The 20,291-nt window shown below is 25.1% G+C and overlaps 4 protein-coding genes across 4 annotated transcripts; 2 read left to right on the top strand and 2 right to left on the bottom strand.

Moving 5' to 3' along the window:
* Positions 1-12,236: 12,236 nt before the first annotated feature.
* F4817DRAFT_126954 (Phophatidylserine decarboxylase-domain-containing protein) lies at positions 12,237-14,104 on the bottom strand. The gene has a single exon (XM_049297702.1). It carries the CDS (start codon positions 13,803-13,805, stop codon positions 12,363-12,365), a length of 1,443 nt encoding a protein of 480 aa, XP_049158357.1. The 5' UTR covers positions 13,806-14,104; the 3' UTR covers positions 12,237-12,362.
* A 1,408-nt stretch (positions 14,105-15,512) lies between these two features.
* Positions 15,513-17,636, top strand: F4817DRAFT_339789 (carboxypeptidase S1). Its single transcript, XM_049303586.1, has one exon. It carries the CDS (start codon positions 15,673-15,675, stop codon positions 17,362-17,364), a length of 1,692 nt encoding a protein of 563 aa, XP_049158356.1. The 5' UTR covers positions 15,513-15,672; the 3' UTR covers positions 17,365-17,636.
* Positions 17,637-18,014: 378 nt separating this feature from the next.
* On the top strand, positions 18,015-19,337 carry F4817DRAFT_126943 (XAP5-domain-containing protein). Its single transcript, XM_049297700.1, has 2 exons — positions 18,015-18,833; positions 18,922-19,337. Exons 1-2 carry the CDS (start codon positions 18,111-18,113, stop codon positions 19,249-19,251), a joined length of 1,053 nt encoding a protein of 350 aa, XP_049158355.1. The 5' UTR covers positions 18,015-18,110; the 3' UTR covers positions 19,252-19,337.
* On the bottom strand, positions 19,259-20,177 carry F4817DRAFT_126946 (uncharacterized protein). Its single transcript, XM_049297701.1, has 2 exons — positions 19,402-20,177; positions 19,259-19,342 (listed from the first exon to the last, which is right to left on the bottom strand). Exon 1 carries the CDS (start codon positions 19,855-19,857, stop codon positions 19,423-19,425), a length of 435 nt encoding a protein of 144 aa, XP_049158354.1. The 5' UTR covers positions 19,858-20,177; the 3' UTR covers positions 19,259-19,342; positions 19,402-19,422.
* Between the last annotated feature and the right edge of the window lie 114 nt (positions 20,178-20,291).

Here is a 20,291-nt window from a genome sequence, read left to right as displayed (position 1 = left end):
ACAAATTACGGTTTTTTATTAATTGTTAAATAATTTAATTATATAATTTTAAGTTATTTAAAATAGTTATTTATTTAAACCGTATATTAATATGTTTTATAATTTATAAAAGTTTTATTTAATAATTAAAATTTTATTTATATTTAATTATTTTTATGGTATATTAAAGTTGTTTTATATTTGATTTTAATTGGTTAAAATGTTTAATTTCTTTAATTTTTAACGATCTTTTTAAAATTTGTTAATTTTGTCAATAATTGTTTCCTTGTTATTAAAATTAAAGTTATTTTTATTTATTTTATTTATATAACACGTTAATTGTAACGTTTTTTTATATGAAAAATATAAAGTTATTAATACGATTTAAAATATACGGCTTTAATAATTCTTTTAAGTTTATTGTTAAAATTAATAATAATAATTCAAGGTTTTAAAATAATTTTTATTTGTAATAAAAATAAATAATTTATAATATATTTATAACTATTTTTTTACAATAAAATTAAAATTGTATTTAAAATTAAACTTTTTTTCATTTAATTTATATAATTAAAAAAATGTATTTTAAATCGATTCGTTTTATAAATATTATTTATATTAAAAAATTAAAAATATAATAAAATATTATTTAAAATAAAGTTATTAATTAATTGGTAAAAAGATTATTGGTTTTTTAATGTAGTTTAAAAAAAAAGGTTTTTTTTTAAAATGATGTATAAAAGTTTAAATTATTATAAAGTTTTTTTACATATAACGTTTTATTTACTGCCGTATATTATTAATATTTTTAAAAAATAGTTTATCTTTTTTTACAACTTTATAAATTAAAGTTTATAAAATTAACGGTTATAAAACATTATTTCGTATAATTTTTTTAATTAATTATTAAAAGTTATTTTAACAATAATACTCTTTTATAAAAAATTAAATTATTTAAATTAAATTATAATGATATTGTAAAAATATTATTATTTAATATATTATTAAGTTAAATTTTTAAACGTTCTTTTTAAGTTTTTTTATGTTAAAAAAATAGTTAATTTACTATCATAAAAATGTAACGAAAAATGCGTTAAAAGAATTTAAATTTTAAATTTTATAAACTATTAATTTAAAATTATTAACAATATAATTAAAAAAAGGTATTATATTTAAAAATATATATAATTTTAATAAAATTAAATTTATAATAAAAATAATTATTATAAAAATAATTATAATTAATTTTAAAAAATATTATAAACTTTACCAAATAATACTTAATAATAAAAAATGGTTTATAACAATTTAATTAATTAATAATAAAAATTAAATAATATTACCTTTTGTTATTATTATAAATTAAATATATTTAATTTTATAATATTATAATAATAAACTATTATTTAATTAAATTATTAAACTATTAAAAACAATTAATTTATAAATAAAATTACTTTAAAATACTTAATATATTTTAATTATTATATAAAAAAATATATAAAAGATATTAAATACTTTTTAATATTAAATAATTATAAAAACCATATTTTAATAAAGTTTTATAAATATTACCATAATAATAATATTATATACTTTTATATACTTACCTAATTATTACATAAACTTTAACTTTTAAATATAAACGTTTTTTAAAATTTAAAATACGTATATAAATTTATTATTAAAGGTTTAATATACCGTAATTTTACTTATATCGTAAAAGAAAATTTTTCCTTAACATTTTAATAAACATTTAAAGATTTTTTTACGAAAAAAACTATACGGGCTAATTTTAAAACTATTAAATTAATTTTATTAAACGTTAATAAAATAATTTTAAAACTTAATATTATTAAAATAATTTATTTTCCGTTTTTAAACTTTTATTTATTTCTTTTATTTTAAATATTTAAAATATTAAAAAATATTAATAAACTTATTTTATAAGCTTTTTTAATAAATAATAAAACTTTTATTTATTAAATTAATTTTTTAATTAAAATTTTAAAAACTATTAATAAATTAAATAAAATTATATGTTAATTATTATATAAAATTATTTTATTAAAAAAAAACCTTAAAGTTTTTAAAAATAAATTATGTATTTTTTAAACGTTAATAAATAAAAAATAAATAATTATAAAAAGAAAAAGAAAAATGTTTTATTTAATAAAAAAAGGTAATAACGTTAAAATAATATTATACAATTTATAATAATATAAAATATAATATGTAAATTTATTAAATGAAATAAAAAACCTTTTTTTATAATAAAAATTAATATAATTATAATTAATTTAAATATATTATAATTGAAAAATAAATAATTTAATTTAATAGGTTTTAAAACGTAAACTTTTGATTTATATAAATTATAAACTTATGATTTACATTATAAATTTAAATAACTTTATAAAATTAATACTTTAAATAATACAATTGGTACCATTTAATAATTTTAATTAGTTCGAAAATACTGTTTTAAATTACATATTTATGCAATAAATATTAAATATTTTTTTACTATTAAAGTATTTGAAATTATTAAAGGTTTTTATTAAAAGGATTTATTAAAAGTATCACGTGCTTGCTTTTTTTTCCAGATAAACTTAACGTTATTTAATTTTACCATAACATAATAAAAAACCGTTTTACATGTAACTTAAATCATTTTTTTCGCATTAATTAAAGTTATTAAATAATATTAATTATATTGTTTAAAGTGTTAATTTCGTAAAGTCATTTAAATATATAATATAATTATATACATAACAATGAAAAACTAATTTAATAATAAAACTTAATTTTTAATAAAAAAGTTAAAAAATAACCCGGATAACGAATAAAAGGTAACCCGGATATTAATGCTTTTTTAATATTAAAATTACTTTATAAATAATAAATAAAAACCGTGTATTAAATGATTTATTTAATTAAATGACTTTATTTAATCATGTAACTTTATTTAATTAAATGATTAAAATTTTAATATAAATACCTTTTATAATTATATACATTTATTTTACATAACTTTAATTATATCGAATATAAGTAATTTTTTATTTATTTATTTCAACATTATTTAAACTATGGTATTAAATTTAATATATAGTTTAATTTAAGTTTAAAGTTAATAACTTTGTTTAATAACGACCATTTAACAATTTAAAACTATAACTTTAATTTTAAAATAAAACGTTATTATCGTTAAAAAGAAATGTTTTATTAAAGTTTAATTAAATAACCACATAATTAAATAACTTTAACAATTAATAATATATTTTTTAATTTATTAATTAATATAATTTAATACAGTTTTATTTATAATTTTATTAACAGTTTTATTAATTAAAATCAAAATATATAAAATACGATACGATTTAAAAAACATTATTATACAATTTATTAAAACGGTTATAAAAACAGTTATTAAAACATTAATACGTAAAAGTTATAACGTATTTTAATTAATTAAAAAATAAAAAATAAAAAAAACTTTATTAAATACGTATAAAAGATTACAAAAAAAATAAAACCTTTAATTAATATAAAAGGTTATTTAAATTAAAATTAAAATATTAAAAAAGGTAAATAATTTAATTACGAAAATTATCTTAATACGAGTTAATACGATTTAATACGATACGAAAAAAAATGACATTTCGTGTTAAAAACATTTTTTTCAAGTTAAATTAAATGAAATTAAATTAAATTTATAGTTAAAAAAGTAAAACCAATTATATTACAATTTTTTTAACACGTTTATTACATATTTAATTTGTTAATAAACATTACGAATAAACCCGTTATTATATAAAATTATATGGTTAAAAAACAAAATTTAATAATTTAAAATATCTTTAAAAATAATTGATTTAATAAATCATTTAAATTACACGATTATATGATCGGATATACGGTATATAATTTAAAACTAAAAATTAAAATAAATTATTATATTATAAAAAGTTTAATTTATTTTAACAATATAATTGTTTTTTTTAAAAAAAGTTTAAAATTTGATTTTTAATTATATTATCTTTATTTATTTTTAACTTTTATTTTATATATTAAATAACGTATTTAATTAAATCATTTTATTTAATCATATAACCTTATTTAATTAAATGATTAAAATTCCAATATATAATGACTTAAAAAAATAAACGTTAAATGTTTTTTTACCCCGTTATTTTAAAAATATTATACCATTATCCATTTATTTTAATAATTAATTATATAATTAATTTATATTTAGTTTTTTAGTAAAAATAAAAATAAATAGTTTAAAAATAAAGTTTTAATATAATATATATATTATATAATTAATATTTAATATATTAACCATTTGTTTTAATAATTGCGGTTAATCTTTTGGTTATAATAAAAGTTAAATTATTTAATATTCTTTCTTTAAATTTACTTTATACCTTTAACGTTATATATATAAATAATTTTAAAAAAACTAGTATTAAAAAATATTAACATTAGTTTAAAATATTTAATATAAATTTTATTTTTAAATATTTTTTATAAATTTTTAATAAAGTTAAAATTAAGTGAATAAAAGGGTTAATTTATTAAAATAATTTTTTTTGCTTTGTTTATTTATGCAATTAATTTATAACTATATGGGCTTTATAAGTAAATGCGTTATTTATGATAAATATATTATCTCGTTAATAAATTTACAAGAAAATTTCTTGCAAAACTTTTAAAATAATAAAACTTATAATGCCTGTACGTTTAATATTAAAAGTTTTATATAAGTTAATTAACGGAGCTTATTTTTTTATTTAAATAAACCTTAAAACATTTTCAAATATTTTATTAATTTTACCTTTAACTAAATATATTTCTTAAATAATTTTTCGTTTTAAAATTTACGTTTTATTAAGTTATATATAAATTAAATTAAGTATAAAATCTTTAAAAATGGCTTATTTTTTAATAAAACATTTACGTTTATTAAATTTTTTTTAAAAATTACTGTTAATTTATTTAAAAAACTAACGTTTTTAATTTAAAAAAATGTTTTTTTACATATTTCCGGATAAAAGCCAAACGTTTATTAACATATTTTTATAATAATTTTAATTTATAAAACGTTTTATATTAAATTATATTTTATTTTTAAAACCATGTTATAATAATGCGGTTATATATTTATAAACCAATTTTAAAAAAAGATTTAAAAAATAAAATGAAAAAGTTTTAATTAATAAATTAAATAATATATTTTTTATCTTATAATTTAAATTTATAATAACACTTTTGGCTAAAACATAAAATAGTTAATTTTTAAACTTTATATCAAATATTAATTTAATAAAAACTTTAAGTTAAAATACTTTTAATTACTTTAATTTAATTAATTAAAAAGCTTATTTTAAACATAAATTTAATCTTTATCTTTTTATACAAAAATAAATACTTTTTAAGGTTTTTAAAATTTAATAATGGTATAAAAACCATTATTAAAAAGATAAATTATATTAAAATTAAATAACGCAACTTTTGGCGTTTGTATTTTTAACGTTTATTTTTTTACTTTATTGTAAATACCTTTTATAATTACATATATTTATTTTCCATAACTTTAACCACATTAAATATAAGTTATTTTTTTCATTTATTATAAAATCATTAAACAATGGCATTAAATTTAATACAAAGTTTAATTTAAGTTTAAAGTTAATGACTTTATTAAATAAAATAATTATAAATTTAATAAAATGTTAAATCTTTAAATTGTTTTAAAACAAGTTATTAAAATGTTTTATATATATAAAAATGGTAAATATTAAACTTTTAATATATTGTTTATATAAATTAAAAGTTTTTTCGAAATAAAAAAATTTATTTAAATTAAATTAATTAATTTATATAATATATTAAAATTTTAATTAAATTATTTTTAAATATTAATAAAAGTATAAAATATAATTAAAAAAATAAAATAATTAAATATTAAAAAAGTTTAAAAAATAAAAATCTTTTTTTAAAAAAGTAATAAAAATTGTTTTAAATATTATATAAATTAAAATATCTTTTGATTTAAATAATAATATTTAATAAATGATGTTAATTGTAAATTATTATAATAGTTTTTATATATAAATTATTTTATATAATAAGTGTAAATAATTAATAATTAAATGTATTAATAAAATAATATAACTTTATTTTACTTTACCGTTATTATAAAAGTCTTGTAATTTTTATAACTTTATAAATTAATATTATAATTAATAATAAAATAATATATTTTAATATTTTAATTTAATTATAATAGTTTTAATTAATGGATTTTAAAGTTTTCGAAAGTTTTTTATAATTTTTAAATTATTTTAAAATTAAATTTTAAATTTATCCGATAAATATTAAAAGTTATTTTTTGTTTTTAAAGCTTTTGAAAATATATTACAGGTTTATTTAAAAAAGTATTAATTTAATTTTACATGTAATAATTTATTTAATAAATGTAAAGATAAAAACGGTAATGGCTTTTTAATTAAAATTAATTTTATTTATAATTAAAATGTTAAAAAAACTTTTTTAAAGTATTAATATATGTTTAAGTTATACAAAAAAAGTGGTAAATTGTTTTTAAAAAATTAACTTAATCGGTATAAACGTAATTAATTAATAATATTTTTTAAAAATATATTTAAATAAAAATGTAAAGTTTTTTTAATTTAATTAATATTTATTATGGTTTTATTATATTAATATATTAATTTTAACTATTAAATTTACCGCGTAACGTTTTAAACAAAATATTATAAAAACGTAAAACGTTTTAAATATTAAAATTTTCATTTTATTTAATAGTATTAAAAGTTAAGGTTATTTTAATTTTTATTATTATTTAAAACATTATAAATTAATTAAGTAATTAATTGTTAAAATTAAAAGTTAAAATTATTTTAATTTTTTTTATTATTTAAAACATTATAAATTAATTAAGTAATTAATTATTAAAATTAAAAAGTAATAAGTTTTATATTTATAAACCTTTAATTTATGTAAATTATTAATTTATGATTAACGTTATATAAATATTAAACTTATATAAAAATATGTGTTTAAACCCCCGAAAAAAAAGCGTTTAATTGGTTAAACTTAATTTTTAATGTAAAAGTAACCCGGATAACAAAAAAAATAACCCGGATATTAATGTTTTATTAAAATAAAAATTAATTTTAAATAATTATTAATTAAATTTAATATATATTAAATATTAAATTACTTTATTTAAATTATATACTTTTTATAATTTATATATTAATAAAAGTTTTATTTGATATTTTATAAAAATAATATTTTTATTAATTATTTTATTATTGTTAATTTTAAAACAATTTGTTTTATAAAATTTTATTTTTTAATTTTTTTTAATTTTTACTTTTTAATAAATAATTTAAATTATATAATAAATTTAATTATTTATATATATATATCTTTAATTATTTGCCATTATTTTTGTATTAAATATAATAATTTTCCATAATTTTAATTTTTTTAAAAAAGTTTTAATAAAATAAACTTTTATTTATTAATATACTTTTAAACTTTAAAAAAAATAAAATTTTATTTTATTTTAAAAATGTAATATATTATTAAATTCTTTTTTTAAAACGAATTTATAAAATATGTTAATAAATTATAAAAAAGAATTATAAAAATTAATATATTTATTTATAAAATATATAATTAATTAAATTATTAAAATATATATTAATATTTAATTTATTTTATAATTTTAAATATTTTTAAACCTTTTTATATTTTTTATATTTATTTATATATTTATTTATAAATAATTTTTATTATAACTTTTTATTAATTTTATAATATTTTATATTAATAGTTTTTATAAATATTATTAATTGTTTTTATACCCGTAACTTTTTTATTTAATAAAATATATTAAACCCGATTTTTTATTTATTTTATTTATTTATTATTTTAATTAAAAAATTATTTTAAATAATATAAAATTATTAGGATTTTTTTATAAATATGTTTTTAATTTAAATTTTATTTTACTTTTAAAAAATTATTTTTAAAAATTATTATTAAATAATTTTAAATTCCGTTTTTAATTTTATTTAATATTTACATTTATAATAATATAATAAATAATTACTTTTATTTTTTTTAATATAAATTTTATTATATGTTAAAATTTAATAATATTTTTAAAACTTTTAATATAAATAAAAATAATTAAATTTTAAATTTTAAAATTATTTTATTTAAAAAATGTTTAAATATTATTACTTTTAAATTATTAAAATTATTCCGTAATTTTTTATAACGTTTACCGTATTTTAAATATAAATTTTAAATTTTTATTTAATATAATTTTTATTAATAAACTTTAATTTATTAATAAAAAATATATATATAAAATTTTTTATAAAATTATTATAAAATTATATAATAAATATATTTATAAGTTTAAATTTTTTAAAAAAGTTTTTATTAATTTATTTATATAATTTAATATTTAAAAGATTAATATTAACTCGGTAATAAAAAAGCTTTATTTAAGTAATAATTACATCGTTTAATTACAATTAAAAGTCACGTTATTTTAATGGTTTAAATTAAATTTGTTAAAAAATCGGGCTTACGTTTAATTATACCATAAACGTTATATAAACGCTTAGCCCGTATAATTATATTTATAAATCATAAGTGTAAGTTTTAACAAATTTTAATTTAAAATAATTTAAGCGTTTTTAACCACGTTAAAATAAGTTTTTTTAAAAATTAAACTTTATATTTACAATAATTTTATATTTAATAATAACATATAAAATAACTTTTATTTTTATAATTTAAAATTAATATTATACTTTTTTTACTTTTTTAGTTTTTTTATATATTTATATAATATTACGTTATAATATCGTAAACTTTAATATTTAAAAACATACGTAATAACATTAAAAATGTTATATTACATTTATATTTACATGTTTACATTTATAACCACATATAAAATAACTTTTTTTTTATTTAAAGTTAATAATTTAATTATTTAAACTTTTATATTATTTTACATATTTATATAACATTATATTATAATATTATAAACTTTAACGTTTAAATTAATAATATATTTTTAAAAACGTTATAACCGGTGTTATAACCGGGGTTATAATGTTATAATTAATGTTATAATTAATTTTAACATTTTAAAAAACTTTAAAACGCGTATATTTATTAATAATAAAATTAATAAATATTTTAAATTAATTAAAATTTACTTTAAACGCGTTAATATTATTATTATTAATATTATTTTTAATATTAAATAATTTAATGTAATAAAAATTACTTAAATGACTTTAAATTTAAAAAATGCGAAATTTATGAAAAAAAATAAGTTAAAAATGTAATTAATTAAAAAAAAGTATGGCAAAAAAAGTACAATAAAATTTACGTCATTAATTTAAGTTTATTAAAATAAAAGTCACGCGAAAGTTGTATAAATATTACATGTATTTTTATATAATTTTATTTACATATACATGTATTTTTTATGTTAACCCCGCATAATCCCCAGTTTTTTAAAATGCACGCTTTTTTATTAATTAAATTTATATTTAATTTAATTGCATAACTTTTATTTAATATTTATTTTATTAATTAACTTTTTAATTTTATATAATAAAAACGTTATTTTTAATTTTTTTACTTTTAAATGATTATATATAATTAAATAATAATATCATTTAAAATTAAATTAAATTAAATTAAATTAATTGAAAAACCATATAAAAAACCGTAAAAAAAGTTTTAAAATAAAATGGGAAATAAAAGTATTATTAAACGGTGTAAAATTTAACCAATAAAAAAACGCGCATTTAGTTAAAAAACGTTATATAAAAATTATAATATATGTATAAAAAAATAAACATAAAATATAAAAAAATATTAAAAAAATTATATAATAAAAAACGTATTTTTTATTTATTTTATTTTAATTATAATTATTATTTAAATAAAACTTTTTTTTAAATTAATGTTATTTATTTAAAATATTATATTAAATATTATATTAATTTTATTATAAATCTTTTATATTAAAATTATTTAAATTATATTTTATTTTTTTAAATATAAAATAATATTTAATATTATATACCATTTAAAATAAAAGTATTATTATTTAAATTATGTTTTAATTAATATTTAAGTTATAATACGTACTTTTTTAATCACGTGATATTTCCCCGCATTTTATTAACCAATTAAACTTTTAAAAACGATTTAAATAAATACGTATTTTAATACGTACTTTTATATATATTAATGCATATATTAATGTTAATATATTTATTTTTTAATTTAAATAACTTTTTTAATATAATTACTTTTTTTTTAAAACATATGTTATTAAATAACATATAAAATTAAAAAAATTATGGTATTAATTACATTATTTTAAATAATTTATTTAATTTATAAAAAGTAGTAAAATTATATATAATATTGTAAAACTTTAACCGTATCATTTATATATTAACAATTATAAAATATTTATTTACATATATAAAATTAAATTAAATGGTTATTATAATGCAATTAATACTATTATTTTTTTTATTTTACGGGTTATTTAATAATATATGTTTTAAAAAAAAGTAATTATATTAAAAAAGTTATTTAAATTAAAAAATGAGTATATATGTAAAAATATATGTATAAGTTTAAAGGTTAAAATGGTGTAAATTGATTGGCCGAAAAATACGGGGGCGTATCACGTGATTTAAAAAAAAAAATATAACTTAATTATTAATTAAAACATAACCCGGATAATAATGTTTTAATTGTAATATATAAAAAATTTATTTAATAATATAAATAATAATTAATTAATTAAAAAAATTATAATATTATTAAATTTTTTTTAATAATATTTAAATATTATTACTTTAAAAAATTATATAAAACAATTAATATAATTATTTTAATTTAATTATTTTAATAAAATTAATAATTTATTTAATAAAAATATAAAATAAATTTTATTATATTTTATAATTAAAAAAATTATTATTATATAAAAAAAAATTAATATTAAAATTTATATATTTATATTAAAAAAAATTAACTTAATATTATATATTATAATAATTATTAAATTAAATATAACTTTTATATATTTTTAATTAATATAATTTTTATTAAACTTAAAATTAAAATATTATAAAATAATAAATAAATAAATAAAATATAATTATTATATTAATTATAAAAATAAAATTATTAACTTTATTATAAATAATAAAAAAAATTATATTTATTTTTAAAGTTATTAAAAAATCAAAAATATTTTTATATAATTTTATAATTATTATATAATATAATAATTATTAAACCATTTAATTAATTTAAAAAAAATATTAATAAATTATAAATTAAATTAAAATATATAAACATTTACAATTATTAATTGCGTTAAAAAATATATAAAAATATAATACGTATAAAATATATATTATTAAAAAATTTAATTATAAATAATTTTATTAAAATATTTTCAAATATATTTTTTATAAATTTTAAAAAATAAATAAAATTAATAAATGTTAAAAATAAATTAAAAAAGAAATTTTTTTAAAATTTAATTAATAAAATTAAATAAATTTTTTAAAATTTTATAAATTTATTTAACGGTAATATTTAAAATATATTTTAATATATTTTAATATATAATTATTTATTACATATTATTTAAACATTTAAATTTATTTTAAATATTTGTAAAAATAAAAATAATAATGTTTTATTTTTATTAATTAATTTAATAAATCAATTTATTTAACATTTTACAGCTTTAACGCTTAAATTAATTTAAACCAAAATTCGAAAAACACTTAACTCGTAACCCACAAATACAAACACATAAACCATGCGTTTTGTAGCGCCTATGGCGCAAGCGGGCTTCGCCCGCTTCTCAAATTCTGGTCTGAGCTACTGAGATAAAATTACACGCATTTCACACGCTTTTACAATCTTTACAACATACAATCAAATCATCAATAATTACATCAATATTGCCTCAATTATTACTTAACTGTGTGTATCGGTTGTTTAACAACACATAAGCCATGCCTTGCGTGGCGCTTGTAGCGCCGGAGCAGGCGAAGCCCGCTTCCACGAGATTTAGGTCTAAAGTCACCTGAGATAAAAAAATATTACACTTGTAACTTATAAATATAAGCATACGGACTATGTGTTATATGGCGCTAATGGCGTAAACGGGCGTAAGACTGTTAATTTCTCAAATTCTAGTCTAAAGTTACTGAAATAACATTTAAGGCGTTCTTTTTCCTTTTTCGTTAACCTTATCGCACTACTTACTGCTGAACCTGAGCTAACTTGCTCCGAATTGGAAAGTTCTTGTCAGCATCTTTTAAGCCAGTTTCAAATGCAAATAACAATTTCACATCCTTTTCGAAGAGAAGGCAATGAGTGGAACCGCCGTGGTGAAACATCCCAATCTCCTCTCCTTTCTCGACTTCAACTCCCTCCTCCGTAAGCCCAACCTGTTTTTCTAGCCTCTTGAATTTCGCTCCGATCTCACATGTAGATACGTCAGCCATACCCACGTAGACAGCGCCGACCAAACCAGCGGGACCTTCTGTATCAATGAAGTACACGGCACGTGTTGCAACGTGAGTGATGTAACCTTGGGATAAGTCAGGTCCGGCGGGATCAGGCTTGTGGTCAGGGTTGTCATCGGGGTTATAGAAGCCATTAATGGGTGGTTCGGAAAATAGAGTCCCATCAATGACTTTAGCATATACAACCTTTCCTTTCACCGGCGAGTGCCAGCGATGGTAAGAAGTAGCACTGAGGAAAGCCTGATAGACGGTACCGCCGACGAACTTGTCCACAGTGTCGTCTGGGAATTCCGAGTCGTCTGGTCCCACCACCATCTCTTTCACCGAATACGGTTGTCCTTTCAACCAAAAGCTATCTAGCTTATTCACATTCCTCTGCATGGAAAATATTTTGGACTCGCACGAGGTCACTACCCAATATTCATCTTCCTTTTCCTCAACAGGTCGGTCCACATCCATGTTCCTAAAGCTTCTAGTGAAGAAGTCATCCCATGAAGCAAATCCGTAGTGGGGGTCTGTCTTGTCGCATTTGAAGAGTACGTCAAATGGTATAGGATCTGACTCCGTCGTGGGGTTGCTATCCTCCGTAAGGACTTTTAGTGCCTGTTCGCTGAACCACCCATTGGGCTCCTTAGTCAGAACCAAATCCCTGGAAACTTCGGTCACAAGGATATTCGTCTTCCAGGTGTTAAGGATGTTCTTGAATTTCTCGTTCACATCTGCTTTGAGAAAGAACGCATACCCACTAGGGGTAGCCATGGGCCAATCTAGGATGGCGTTGAACGGGAAGCCAATCAAGCCATTGTCGTAACCATCCTGGCTCCACTCTGGAGCAACCTTGGTCATGATGCAGCTCATTATTCTAAGCATATGTCGATAGCCGCGAATCGTTTTAGTCCCTTTCGGATCGCGGTTATAAGGAGGCTTATTGGGAACCTCATCAAACATAGCCGACGCCAACATACGATGCTCCACAGTACTTTCAATCAAATCCTGGAGCTCTTTGACTTCCGGAGGATAAAACGAACCACCGGGCCTGCCGCGATAAGGTGTTTTAGGAGCATCGTCTACTTTCTTGACGAGTTTTCTGACCCAGTCAAGCATGACATTAGAGTTGGGGGGCAACCAACCGCCAACGCTGCCAATGCTCTTTGTAGTCGGAATCGTGGCTGCCATGGTTGGGTAGTAGTTGAATCGTTAAAGAGTAGAAGTTATATCTGACGATCTAGTTGAATAGACAGTGGTGAATGATTCTTGGAGGTCAGTAGTGTATGGTGAAAACTGTCTGGGACTGCCATTTTTTGAAGTGCGTATAGGCTCAAATTTATACCCAGCGACCTTACTAAACTTGCTTTCCTATACGGGTCATCCTTTCGTTCGCACACCGTATCATACACTATTCGAAGCGGTCAATCCGCAGGCGTAACGCCAATAGTGAGACGCAGGAAGCTGAATGAGACCGGGAAAAACAGGTTTGATGTGCGTTGTTGTACGACTTCCATAGATGAATCCAGTGTCTTGACGTTGGCGGAGTCGGGCATGTAAAAGGATGCATATGCATTAAATGATCGACAATAAAGGTATTGTTGATGATACCTATAGCTATCAACCAGTTAATTTCACTCCTATAGCGATATCCCGAAATGGCTCTTGCTCTGATCGATGTATGGCATAGGTAGTGTAAGACATTAATATCAATACTATACGATGGTTATAATTACTCGTTCGAGGCGTCTATATCTTTCAATATCAACTAACAATCTTTTGAATGTAACCCATCTTCACGTACCTGAACCCATCTGTGTAACCAAACTTTGTCCCTTTCTGTCTATGATCTATGGTCCGATTACAGCTGAAATACTCCAAAAAAAATTATGCTGTGTCAGGATAGTTAAGCCTCTCCAGAATGCGCCTCACTTCACGGCAAAGGACTGCGTTAGGATTGGTTGTGCAATATCCGTTCATTTAGCATCTCCAACGGATCACTCTTCTATCTACCAGGGATATTGAGATCCAGCTTGCCACAATGATGTTGTTTGACAATAACGGCTCCTGTGCTACCAATATTATGCCCATGCATATCGTAGTGCGATTCGATTCCCGGATCCCCGCGACGCCCAATCGTGGCGTAGGGTGATCCGCAGTGGTACAAAAATGCAATGTCAGTTCGGGGATGAGGGGAAGCTGATACCCGTGTAAGCTCTGACGTAAGTGAATGAAATATGTTGCTAGTCACGATGCCTTCGCAAACGGCTTACTACATGGTAGTGTGGACACTCGTGGGCGAACTTATGTCTCTTCAATACCGTGGAGCAAATCGAGATCAACCTAAGTCTCCAAAAAAAAAAAGAGGAGTATGCGAGTCTAGATCGGGAAGATCCTATGCCGTATACGTACGAGGCTAAATTAAAAACATGATCGGTTGCATTAGTGAACAAGAAGCAAAAACACGGAAGTGTATGTCTTACTGCCCGAACTAGTGACAACGCCATGATAATCCATCATCTATTTCACCTTAGCTCCACAGTATAGTCAGCCACTGACATGTAATGTGCCAAACTAAGGGAAAATAGACAAGCCTCCCAGAAACAACCTGTCAGAAACAATCGGGTAGGATAATGGGACTTCGTCTGCTTGTTCGCCGGTCTCGATGGATCTAAGGAGCAGTGTGCAGTCTATTTTAACAAAGTGAATAGTTGAGTCATACAATAAAGTCAGAGACCAATATACCTAAATAAACCCTCTTCTACATCCGAATATACTAAAACATGTATTTATGGACTAGTATTACACTCTACCTTGGCTTGTTTGCCAGCGCGCAGCATAACGCGAATGACTCTACCGGTTTCAATGATGTTAAGGTTTCCTCTAATAAAGTCCCAGTATGTTTATTGCCTATCATAAGTAATTGGAATACTACTTTTCTATTATATTTCAACTTTTCTAAGATCGTAAGGCTGACAACCTCGGTTTTTTCTACTAGGCAGGAGTATGTGGTGATACTGCCTCATACGCCGGCTACGTAGAATTTTTGCCTAATTCTATGAAGGGGATTTCACACGACTATCCTATCAATACATTCTTCTGGTACTTTAAGTCCCAGAATGATCCCCAAAATTCTCCTCTGGTTATATGGATGAATGGGGGACCAGGTGCTTCGTCTCTGTATGGCCTTTTCACAGAGAACGGTCCTTGTCACATCAACCGTGATCTTGCGCCGGAAGTAAACCCCTGGTCTTGGAATAGACACTACAATGTACTTTATGTCGATCAACCGGTCCAAACAGGCTTTAGTTATGATGTCCGTACCAGCGGCCTCCTTGATCTTGAGACTGGCAACATAGTCCTCTCGGATCCCGATGATCCAGGAAACAATACTTTTATCCCGGGTAACTTCAGCAGTCAAAATGTCAAGTCGACTGCAAATACCACTGAAATAGCGGCTATACATTTCTGGAACTTTCTTCAGTCGTGGACAAAGAATTTCACCGAGTACAACACCAGCGACAATTCGATTAGTATCTGGACGGAATCCTACGGTGGACGGTATGGGCCAAGCTTCTCTGCCTTCATCCAAGAGCAAAACCATCGGATTCAGAGCGGCTCTTTGACTGAGGCTGAGACTCTTAACCTCACAATACTTGGCATCGTAAATGGATGTATTGATCTGTTCGTTCAAGAAACGGCCGGCCTAGACTTTGCCCATGACGCGAATCCTTATAATATTTCCGGTATTACCGACGAGGAATATTTGGGTGCATTCGATGCATACTGGCGAGCAGGAGGTTGCCAAGACCAAATCGAAGACTGTCTTAGTCTCGCGAAAGATTTGGACCCAGACATGTATGGCAACAATGCCGAAGTCAATAAAGTATGCGAGGATGCAAGCGATTTCTGCCAAAATAATGTGGAGGGCCCTTATTTATATCGTAAGAAGTCGGCATTTTATGACATTGCACATTGCTACTTGGACGCGTTCCCCGGAAATGAATATTTGGACTACCTTGCCAACCATGATATACTTGAAAAGCTGGGTGTACATGTCAACTACACTGATATATCGAATATCGTCGGAAAGGCATTCAACGCTACAGGAGACTACACGAGGAGGGATCCAAAGGGCTACCTCGAAGATATCGGTACGCTCCTAGACTCAGGTATACAAGTAGCCATAATGAATGGCGATCGAGATTATGCTTGTAACTGGATCGGTGGCGAACGCGTTAGTCTTAACGTAAGCTACGGGCAGAGCGACAAATTCAAGAATTCTGGGTACGCCGACGTGATTATACCCGGTTCCACGCCGGTAGGACAAGTACGCCAACATAACTTGTTCTCCTTCACCCGTGTCTACCAGTCTGGTCATATGGTCCCCGCATATCAACCGGAAGTGGCCTACGCAATTATGAGCCGAGCCATGCAACAGAGGGACCTCGCTACGGGTCGTATCATCGTAACTGAGGATTACTCGACGAGCGGCTCTCCTAACTCGACCGTTATCCTTGAAGCGCCTCCCGTTCCTTCAGTCACATGCTACTTGAGGGGGATGGGCGCCACATGTGCGGATAACCAGATCCAGGCCATAAAAGACGGGAGTGCTAGCATAGACAATGGCGTAATAGTATCACCAACCCCTTCACCAGCTCTGTGTCCTGACCTTCCTAACAGCTTCGGCACTGTGAGGATGGGAGCAAAAGGCGAGGATACATCCTTGCTGGGACACGAAGAACTTTGAACAAAGCGAAGACTGGACTACTGATAGCTAGAAGTTCTGTCCTAGATGCCTCAGAGGTCCGGGGATTTAACAGGCAAGGAAATGAAAGGTAAGACCAAAGGAATTAAGATAATTGTTGCTGAAGTCTATATACATCCTGTTAGGGATAAATGCAAGGCTATCAACTAACCCTACAGGGTTAGGAATGCTACCCTATTTATACACTCATTAGATAGCTAGCTAGAACTTACTTTCCTAGACATACAATATACTATTGAAATACTCATACAATACCCCCACTCTTCAGTGACCTCTGACTGCCTCTGATACGGCGCGTTGCGCCGTTGCCCCTTACTGGTAACTTGTAAGCCTCTGTGATGCCTACCACAGCAGTCAACACGGTTGTTCAATATCCCGTACGAACCGTAACACCTCTTCTGCCCCTAAGGTAGTTGATACAAATAGATGGTTACATATTGAACGATTTAGATCTATAAAAAGGTTAAGGTCGCTCTTAGTGAAAGGGGCTACCCCTATTTTTAGATGTACATGTTCACGGGTACTTAGGGAAGTACCTAAACTCTAAGAGGAGCGGGTCCGGACTGCTATGTACACATTGTAGCTTTGGTACATGGCTCTCGCGAATTGATGGTGGGGCAGACAATCGACATCATGTACCCAAGTACCTAAGGCAACATGTAGCATCAAAGCATAAGGTTAACTTCCAATTATTTACCAACTTTTGTAACTTCTGCAACTTTTGCATCATGACCTCTCGTTTCACATCCCAAAATAAAACCACACAACAGCGTCTGTCAACCCATACCGTTGGCTTAGTCGCTCTGTCCGACTTCCGCAAACGACGCGCCGAAGTCATCGAGCAGCAGGAGCGCGAGGCACGAGATGCCATCGCTACTGGTACACCTCTAGAGACACCTGAACGTTCGCGCACCGGCACCCCAGACGACAACACCGACATCTCGAATCCCCGAAAGAAAAAGAAGAAGGAGAAGAAGGTCGCCAAAGGACGTGGCACTAAGCTCTCATTTGCCGATGACGATGATGAGAATGAAGGCGACGAGAATAGTGGCCGAGGAGGAGACGAGCCTAAAGATGGGGAAGAGTCCGGAGAGAAGAAACTCAAATTCAAGGCCAACTCATCAGTATCTGTTGTTCCGCGCGCGGTGACTAAAGCTGCTCTCCGTCGTGAAGCGGCTGAAAGAGAAACCTTACGGCGAGAGTTTTTAATGCGACAGGAGGCTGTAAAACTGACCGAGATTGCGATACCATTTGTGTTCTACGATGGGACTGATATCCCGGGAGGCGTTGTACGCGTTAAGAAGGGTGACTTCATATGGGTATTCCTGGATAAGAGCAGAAAGGTTGGCGCTGACCTCGGCGTTGGTGAAAAGGCCAATGCCAGGAGAGAATGGGCACGTGTTGGAGTTGACGATCTTATGATGGTTCGAGGGAACATTATTGTCCCCCACGTAAGTTTTTCTATCATTCTTATTACTTTCACTTGATATTCCTAGAATACAAGTATTTAGATGGTATAGACCGCTAATTAATCTGTAGCACTACGACTTCCTCTTCTTCATCATGAACAAAACTGCTGGTCCCACTGACAAGCTCCTCTTCGACTATGTGTCCGAAGTCTCGGAGTCAGCACTTCCTAAGCGTCCCGCAGATGAACAAGCCGCTAAGTCGGCCAACACGCAGCCGGTAGTAAGTAGTCTGGAGGGGGCTTCAGACGACCCAACCTTCACTAAGGTTGTCGACCGGAGATGGTATGAGCGGAATAAACACATCTATCCCGCCAGTGTCTGGCAGGAGTTCGACCCGGAGAAGGACTATCAGAAGGAAGTAAGGCGCGACCTCGGCGGAAACGCTTTCTTTTATTCCTGAGTATAGCGCAAGCGTTGCTAACTGATTGGTGACTTGATTCCACTTCTCTCTGCGCGGTGCTTTGGGTCAAGGCTGAGGTGTATTTCTTGGTCTACTTAATATCGCTTGTTAGGCGGGCTGGATTGCGGTTGATTGCTGGAGTCCACTTACGGAACGAAAATGACTAGCCAGTTAGCCAGTTAGCCAGCGAATGATCAGCCAGGTTATTCCCAGAAACCACCATCCAGGCCAGAATAGGAGTAGGCACAGCGAGTTGCCAGAAGAGCCAAGCATCAACGTGAAGAGCTCGAAAACAATCTTCTTCCTCAGACGCTGGACAGACTTCGTCTTCCATATCGTTCTTCCCAGGATCGCCGTGTAGTATCGAAAAAGCTTTGAAGTCGAATATACTTGGCTAGCGAAAATTCGGAGTACCTGGGAGAGTTGCCAGGCGAACCAGCTGACTTTGATATGAAGAGATAGGGATGCTGCAGCGAGGACTCGCTGGCATCGGAGAATGACCACTAGAGTGGGCACAAATATTGTGATTATGCTAGAACTCGGGTTGGTCACTGCTCGGGGCTCCTTGGTTGGTGCGGCGATGATGGCGACCTTGGAGAGTTCCATTATGGCGGTTATTCCATCAGACTCCCGGCAGGCCACGCATCTATGCTGGTTCCAACGAGCCCAATGAACAAATTCTCAATATCAGAGCATCAGCTGTCTAAATATGATGCAGCGGCTCAAGGAATGTATGTCTCGCATAAGGTCAAACCGGGGATGCAGAAGAAAGGGAATACGATGCGATGCAACCAACAGGCAACCACATGTAAATACCTTTACCAAACACTTGGATTAGGAACAGGTTCTAGATGCTGGTTTCTATTCGGCGTATCGTGCGGTCAACACCCATCACGAGACTCTACTCAACTTGTATAACCGTAACGGGGGGGGCCCCCCCCCCCCCCCCCCCGCGGGGCGGGGATGAAAAAGGGGTGCGGGTGTACGTGTAATATATATTTTAAGAAAAAAAAAATAGATTTAGAATAATAAAAGAACAC

The sequence above is a fragment of the Daldinia loculata genome, assembly GCF_022478755.1.
Source record: "Daldinia loculata strain CBS 113971 unplaced genomic scaffold F4817scaffold_29, whole genome shotgun sequence".
Taxonomy (NCBI): Eukaryota; Fungi; Ascomycota; class Sordariomycetes; order Xylariales; family Hypoxylaceae; genus Daldinia; species Daldinia loculata.
Note: the sequence above shows the minus strand (reverse complement) of the source record. Positions and strands in the feature narration are given on the sequence as shown.

What these genes read in the sequence shown, in the direction of transcription:
- F4817DRAFT_126954 (XM_049297702.1), bottom strand. Translation starts at nt 13,805, where the DNA reads ATGGCAGCCACGATTCCGACTACAAAGAGCATTGGCAGCGTTGGCGGT.
- F4817DRAFT_339789 (XM_049303586.1), top strand. Translation starts at nt 15,673, where the DNA reads ATGAAGGGGATTTCACACGACTATCCTATCAATACATTCTTCTGGTAC.
- F4817DRAFT_126943 (XM_049297700.1), top strand. Translation starts at nt 18,111, where the DNA reads ATGACCTCTCGTTTCACATCCCAAAATAAAACCACACAACAGCGTCTG. An exon ending in GGAACATTATTGTCCCCCAC is followed by an intron (nt 18,834 to 18,921) that starts GTAAGTTTTTCT and finishes ATTAATCTGTAG; the next exon opens with CACTACGACTTCCTCTTCTT.
- F4817DRAFT_126946 (XM_049297701.1), bottom strand. Translation starts at nt 19,857, where the DNA reads ATGGAACTCTCCAAGGTCGCCATCATCGCCGCACCAACCAAGGAGCCC.